Source organism: Hydractinia symbiolongicarpus, chromosome 1 (assembly GCF_029227915.1).
Source record: "Hydractinia symbiolongicarpus strain clone_291-10 chromosome 1, HSymV2.1, whole genome shotgun sequence".
Taxonomy (NCBI): Eukaryota; Metazoa; Cnidaria; class Hydrozoa; order Anthoathecata; family Hydractiniidae; genus Hydractinia; species Hydractinia symbiolongicarpus.
Window position 1 is genome coordinate 26,252,120 of NC_079875.1, and position 8,252 is coordinate 26,260,371.

Below are 8,252 nucleotides of genomic sequence, written 5' to 3' on the forward strand. Positions count from 1 at the left end.
TAACTATACTGCAACAAAGACGCTTTCGTGTGCCACATTACCCCCTTGAAAGGAGAGCAGTGTTCCAAAACGATCAACAGGTGATGTGACCTAGCAAGCAGATGTTTTGCTCCGGCAAAGCGTACCCTGGTCAAATGATCACCGGAAAAGGGAATCTTCATTTCTTTCATTAAGTCATCATGCGTAAAGTTGTTGTGAGAATATGGTTGACCGGGAGGTACAGGTTCATTTGGAATACATGGATCATCTTTATTTGGTTTGTTGGTCAGTAATCCAGCATGGTGGTATATGTCAATTATCCATGACTATAATTGTTTCATTGGCATCTATATGATCGGCATACATATGATGTTAGATTTTTGTGACATTTCATTTGAAAACTTGTGTTGAATGTGATCTGGCAAGCACTTTTTTAAAAAAAGAAAGTTTTGGAAAATATTCTGTTAATATTCTTCCAATTATGATCTTCGATGTTGTGATGTATTGTTTCCATGATTGAATAGTTAATGAGAAGGCAGTATTAGAAAGCAAGCTGATGTCACATTTAGGATTCTCATTTTCAAGGTGGTTGAAACATAACCGGTTTTCTATTAAATTTGAAGCAAAAAGGTGCATGTCTTCATTTTGGTTATTGAAACGTATGTGACTTTTTAAGATTCGTATATCCGAATTGTCACTAGTACCTCGAAATGATTTTCCATTCGTTATTCGTGATACAGCTGTGTCAAGAAAGTGACCTGACATTAGCATTAAAATTCTGTTGCGATTATCAGGATGAAGACATATACCCAATTTGTTGATGCGGATTTGTTGCTGCAAGAGAAAATTCAATGAAATTAGATTTGTATGCTTCAGTGTCTAAAACAAAAATTACAAATGTAAGCAAATGTTAACAGCAAAAAGAAAAAGGAAAAATACATCATCATCCTTTCTTTAAGTTTATGCACAAAATAATTGTCAGCATTCACATATATTCACTAATAAAATATATTTTTAGTACCTAATTAAAAACATACCTCTTTACTGCCTCCTCCTTCGATGAACATGACACTGTTAAGCTTCTGCATAAGAGTAAGTTCATGCCATATAATATTCATAAGGATGGCATAAATAAAGTTGTACTTTAACTGTAAATGTTTTGGTGTTGTTTTTGGATCACAAGTCTGACCACAGGCTGTATTAAAAATGTCAACTAGAAATGTATGCTTCTTAACTAATTCAAGCCAGAGTTTTTCATGAGAAAATTCAGCCAGTCCAGGATATGTGTTGTCTAGTAATACTGATTGATTTGGTTTTTTTTACAGATGTTTTCAAATGAATTTTGTAATTCTTTTTTATCATTTTTTTTGAATTCACTGTTAACTAAGGTTTTTAAAGCCACTTCTGCAATTATGGATGGTTCTCTTGTGTTAGCAGCATTTATAATTTTAGAATGTTCATCTTTTAACAGAAATTTGTGTGTAAAATTATCCTTTTCATTATTCGACTGAATGTGAACTATAGGTTTGGGCATTTGGATATCGGACTGATTACAGCATAAACTGTCAAAAGGTAATCTTTTTCTTGAATCAGCTGTGAAATTTTGTGGACTAGCATTCTTTTGTGAAGATGGTGATAAATGCATTCTTTTTATAATTTTGACGTAACTTGATTTGGGATTCCTGACAAGCTCTCCTGTAAATCCACATTTTTTCAACAAAGTTTACACATGTGCGACTTTAGGCCAAGGATCTGAGTCGTTCACCTCAATTTCACATGTTGTGTTAACTTTTCTTGCTAAATTTTTCCCCTCTCCAGATTTATGAGAAACATGAGTTAGTCGACTCTTTAAAAATTGAATTTGAGCACAGCCGACAAGAAGAATACAAGTCTGTTTTGTGGTAAATCTTTTTTGGTGTTGACAGCCTATGTCAGAAAAATTATTAGTATAAACATACACATATTTTATAAGAAAAAAATTTATAAGAAAATGAGCCTCAAAAAAAAAAATAAGAAAATTTGTTGGTTATTTCTTAACAATGTGCATGATAGAGCTACTACTTTGAGTGAACGTAAATAATATTACCTTGATACACATTCTTCTGTGCTTCTTTTAAATTGTTGTTTACTTTCATGTTCTATTGGAAATATATAATACACATAGCTAGCCTTTTTAGACTTTAAAATATTAACCAGCTTTTAAACCAATCATATTTGCTAATCATATTTGAAAATCAATCAGTTGCCGCCAGGGCTTCTTTCTTGAGCGCCGTCAGCCATAAAAAAAGTGAAAAAAGAGCCCTGGGAACGAGGTTGGGTTGCAATACAATTTCTAGTTCTCTAGTATATTTTTAAATCAGTTGTTCTGTTACGAGCGAACATCGCGTTACAGTAGGGTTCATTGATTATTTAAAACTAACCAAATAATTAGATCGTCAGTTGATTTGTACCGTCATCAGAGTTTTTGGCCCCGTCCGAGCACGGACTAATCAATAACTCCTTGTCATAGTGGGCCATACCTTGGTTTATGTATTATCATCAGTTAGTAAAAACAATTTTCTTTTTTTTATCTCACCTTTGTTACATTCGCTTAGCTTAAGCAAACCCTAAGGATCGTTTTGATTCATGATGAGATATGTGACTAGCTACAGTTTAGAACTTTCTACGACAGCTATTCGAGTGAAAAGAGGTCGGTTAGAAGTCATGTACTGTTGTATATATTGACTATTATTCGTAGTTTTCAAAAAAGCACAATGAGAGTATATACAACGATATATGTTACAATCAATTTAGAAGGTTACTTGCAAATTTGTACTTAGGGTTCTTTTCATAAATAAATTGCAGTTACGCCCAATTTGAGAGTTGCACAAGGTCAAAGGTACACATGCGTTACATTTTGTTAAAGAGCAGTGCCAACAGAGCGTTTGCAGTGTCTTATAGTCTGACATTTTTAGGTACAATGCAAGTGCATATTGTTGCTATGGTAATGTGAATTTTAATCGGTTTGAAAAGTAGGTTAAGGTGTCAAATGTCGAAGTTGACTTAGGCATACAATTACGTGCGTCTATGCTGTTGCGTTGCCGCGGGAGAAATCAAAATTAAAGGTAGCGAGCGAAAAAACAGCAACTAAAAAATCCCTAAGTTAAAAACCGTTAGAGAATCGTTGCTTTTAGCTTATGACGATAATATGATCACTGATGATGAATTTGTGCTCATCAAAAAATCCAGAAATACCCTATTGGATGTATGATAGATATAATCTTGAACTACTATGTGATGATGAGTGTAGAATTGAATTTCGTTTTTTGAAGAATGGTATTTACAGGCGTAATGATGCTTTACAAATACCAGATAATATTTGCTGTTCTAATGGCACCTTATGCACATCGATAGAAGTACTATGCATCCTACTAAAACGGTTTGCTTATCCCTGCAGATACCTTGACATGGTCCCTCGTTTTGGTAGATCTATACCTGAACTGTGCATCATTTTGCAACATATGAAAAAATTTACTTTATACTACTTTATACTATACTTTATACTAAATTCTTTCAACCAAGTTTGGCAAGGGTGCACCACTTGAAAGCTGTTGGGGCTTTAACACGCCCCTAAGTTTCAATCAGTAGTAACACGAAATGGGCATACAGATAATATGTTTGGTCCTATAGCGGGAAAACGTCACGGCAGTGGCATGCTGGCAGATTCAGGGCTTAACCTCCTTCAACGACATAGCTATGACAGTAATGGAAATCCACTGTGAATCTATGGAGACCCTGCATATCCCCTCCGGGTTCACCTGCAATCTTGTTTTAAAGTGTTTTTGCACAGGTGTGATGTAAAATAAATTTTTACCACTTATACCTAAATATCTTATGGAAATAAACTTTTAAAATTCTCGAATTACGTAAGGGCGCCAAGCGCCCGCAAAGTAATTCCGATTTTATAAATAAAATCTCCGGCGATCTAATACTGCGTTTCCCAACCTTGCCTCGCTTAACAGAGTAGAGCCCAGTCCGACCGATGTGCTTTATTTTGGGATTATTTCGTTTTAAACAATGCCCAATACTATATTTTACCAAGGAAAATGTTAGATAAAACTACAATTTTTAAAGGAGAATGCTATATTATAAGCTTTAAAGTTCTTACAAATGAAATTAAGGTCTATCAAAATAAATGAAATTCTATCTTCTTCCGCTGGCGTAGTACGAGCCTAAACGGAAGGAACATACATATACTATATACATTGGACTAAACGAAAAAATACAAGGTAGTGGGAGGGTGGGCAGTATTAGATCTTTCTTCGATTTTATTTATAAAATCGGAATTACTTTGCGGGCGCTTCGCGCCCTTACGTAATTCCAGAATTTTATTTCATAAAATCTCCGGCGATCTAATACTGCGTTTCCCAACCTTGCCTCGCTTAACAGAGTAGAGCCCATTCCTCTCCTCCTCTTCTCACTTTGTTCGCTACACGAACGGTCAGAGCTCTTCGTGAATTAAAATAAAAACATTTTAATCCACGAATATCCTACCAAAAATCCAATAAATCTTTGTAATATGGAACAACAAGATAATATTGTCAATGAAGAGTCTAATGTCACCGAGAGTTTTGAATTAGAAGAACAAAATAATGAAACTGCTGGAGACTCTAATAAGCCAGCATGTGAGCCAGCTGGAGAAAACTCGTTTTACGAGCCAGCTATGAGAGAGGAGGAGGATGTAACTCCAAGGCGAAAGGTAAGGTCTTCCAAAAAGAAGTCCAAAAAAGGGAGGAAAAGAAAAAGATCTCCATCCTCCTCCTCGTCTTCTTCTTCAGATAGCTCTTCAGATGAATCAGGAGAGGAAAACAAAATGGTAAAACGATTTAAGATAGTTCCCAAAACAGAGGAACACAAGTGGAAACTCCCAACTGGGATGGCAGATTATGCCAACCAGCATTTTCAGAATTATATATAGTTGTCTATGCTAATTTGAAAAACATTCATGTACCTAGTATCACTTATCTGCATTATATTCTGCATAAATAATTAAGCAATACTATTCAGAATCCTGAAAGGAGCAGATTTAACTAATATTATTTTTCATTACTTTGCAGGTTACGCATACAAATTGGACAATGTGTCCAATGGCTCCCGCACTGTGCTATTTTGTCGTTACGAATAAATGTATGTATATACATTCATTTTATTAATTATTTATTTATTCATTTTGCGTGACAGACAGACAGACGTTTACAGGTATAATATAGATGGGTTATTGGCTTGAAACTTTTATGGGGTGTTTTTGGACTAGTCTTAAGAACAAAGAATATATTGCAAACTATTTTTTACAGGTCTGGTACCAAGCAAAACAACTTCTGACATGGAAATAAATGTATGTACCAATAATTTTATGTATATTTTTCTTAACTTATTTCTTAATTTATTTATTATTTAGTCTAACCTGGTAAGCATTCAAGCAGTATTATAAGATGCTAGTTTTTAAAACAGTGAAACTGTTTACTATTTACTCTTCTGGCATCCTTGTTCTGACAAATGCTACAATTGAGCTGTTAGAAAATAATTTTTAGGGCAAACTTATATTTCTTTATATGATGGAGTTTTTCCACAACCAAAGTTGACAAAAGTGATTCATAACTTTTGCTGCTCAAACCAAGACTACATAAACTTCTAACATGTGCTTTAACATCGTTGTAAAATCGACTTAGAACAGATAGTTGTTCACGACATTCGACATTCCTGTTAAATTTCTGTACTTTCAATTAGTTATTGTTTTTATGGCTTTTCTTTTGCAATATTTAGGAATAAGTGTTAAGCCGTTGTTACTCCTAATTTCAAAAACTTTCTCTTTATCATAAGTCTTTGCGACCTCATTTTCATCCTCTATTAAATCTATAGTTTCATCTTCTGTTTCTTCATTATTAGTATTAAATAATTTTTTTGAATTTTTATATGTTTTTTCAACTATATTTCTTTAAAGAAACATGAGACAGCTGTATGTCACGGATATAGAGAAGCCTACGATTTTTGACGATTACCTAGGGCAGGACACGAGAATTGCCCTGAAATCGATAAGTATCTGGCCCGTATGGCTGAACCTTTACAGCGACAATGATTTTGTTATTCGTAGGACAGGGCCTGATCAGACAGAAACTAGAATTGAAATTATGAACGGTCTATACAGGATAGAGGATTTGGCAACCATCGTCAACAGTCAGGCAGGGGACAAGATCAAATTGTTTGTATTAACAAATGGACTCTGCAGACTTAGGGTTAGTGACGGGTATACTGTGGTAATCCATCGAAAACTGCAGGAGCTTATGGGGCTACCCTACGACCCTGCAAAAAAGTATTTTCTTGCAGTAGATATGGGCCAAGTAGGCCTCAAGAATGCTTCCAAACGGATACAGTATAAGGTGCACAAACATGAGTGCATCAAACTCCTGGCAGAGTCGAAGCTAGACACTGTTAACGATAAGATCTCCAGAGCGATCCAAGATGGTACAATTTCAGACTACGAGTTTACATGGATCATCCAGGAAAAACAACGCTACATGTTGCTCAAGGAGCAGATCCGACAACGAACGAAAAAAGCTGAGGAAGCCATCAACGAGAAAGAACGCGCAGAGTTGGTGGCGCAAGGCAAGCAAGAAGCCAAAGATGAAATTTTTAAAAAACTGCAATCTGCGCAGTATGCCAGCGCTACTTAGAGTCTCCACCCGCCTACAGAGTCTAATATGTTGGTCAATATACTAGACGATCACTTCTCCCGTATCTTGATCTATGAGCAAGTCGCCATCATGTACGACACGTCGCTGTTTTTTAGCGAGATCCCTCAAATATTGTTCAAGATTTTTCTCCCATGCAATTTTAACACAAGGCTCGCAGTAAGGCCCGTCCGTTTGTGTCGATGCATCCTCATACTTGACCTTGCGTATGGCTTCAACAACGTCTATTCGCTTCAACGTAGAGTACCCTTTGAGACCTAAGGCCTTAGCTTCTTGTCGCAGTTTGTCCATTTGTTTCTTCTTCTAGTTCTTTAATTCTCTCTACTAGAGCGTTGATATCACTCTCACACTCCTTTTCTTTCGCACTTTTCATCACAAGTGCGGTAGAGGTGAGGGCTAGGGCATATCCCACACTTCCAAAAAACGTTACAAGCATAAAATTTGTGTACCAATCCAGCGATGTCTTGTTGCTTGACATTTATTATACCAGCAATACGTTTGTTTTTCTCGCAGCAATTTTTATTTATTTAGTTTTTGCGCACCATTTCTTCTGGATCGTCAATTCTCTCTACTATAGCGTTGATAACCCTCTCACACTCTTCTTCTTTCATACTTTTCAGCACAAGTTCGGTAGAGGTGAGGGCTAGGGCAGCTATCACAAGCGCGATAGAGGTGAGGGCTAGGACAGCTCCCACACCTACAAAAAACGTTATAAGTATAAAAACTGTGTACCAATCTTGCGCTGTCTTATTGCTTGACATTTATTATACGTACATTCAGACTTCAACTAACAACGGTCGCAATTTGAGTAGGGAATTTCCCTACTCAAACAGATTTGTCGAGTGCCGTCATGATGTCAGCAGTTTTGTCGAGTGTCGTCATTTTTGATGATGTCATGTCGGGTGCCGTCATTTTTGATGATGTCATGTCGGGTGCCGTCATTTTTGATGATGTCAGCAGTTTTGTCGAGTGTCGTCATTTTTGATGATGTCATGTCGGGTGCCGTCATTTTTGATGATGTCATGTCGAGTGCTGTCATTTTTGATGATGTCATGTCGTGTGCCGTCATCATGTCACGTGACTTGTTTACGCATTTGAGGTATGATGAAATCTGTGATGTCACAGCTTTTTTAAGGGGTCTAAAAGCAGCGTTTTTTAATAGGGGTTTGACCGTTGAAAACCTAAAACCTGTACATATTCATCCCCTACTCTAGCTACAGGGTAAATATCTTGGTATTCAAAATAAAAAGTATATGTTGTAAATGTGTAAAATTACCTTCTTGTCTTCTTTATTGTTAGGATGTGTACTTACGGTAAGTTTTTACGTTTAGAATAGCGGTGATCCTAGTAGGAAGTAAAATATAATTTGCTTAGTAGGATTCTTTAACCGTTTCTTCATTATAAATAGAAATAAGGTGTTTTTATGATATATAATATATATTTATACAGATAAAAAGACAGCTAATTCTTTCCAGTTTAAATATGTCTCCACATGCAAGAGGAATGGTGTAATACTTTGAATGGACCTAAAAACTGGCTGCTCAT

The 8,252-nt window shown here is 36.0% G+C and overlaps 1 protein-coding gene across 1 annotated transcript; it reads left to right on the forward strand.

Moving 5' to 3' along the window:
• Nucleotides 1–4,537: 4,537 nt before the first annotated feature.
• LOC130621924 (protein FAM133A-like) lies at nucleotides 4,538–4,936 on the forward strand. Its single transcript, XM_057437332.1, has one exon. The coding sequence runs from the start codon at nucleotides 4,538–4,540 to the stop codon at nucleotides 4,934–4,936; it is 399 nt and encodes a 132-aa protein (XP_057293315.1).
• The last annotated feature ends 3,316 nt before the right edge of the window (nucleotides 4,937–8,252 follow it).

Bases quoted from the DNA above. Each gene is read 5' to 3' on its own strand.
- LOC130621924 (XM_057437332.1), top strand. From the start codon at position 4,538: ATGGAACAACAAGATAATATTGTCAATGAAGAGTCTAATGTCACCGAG.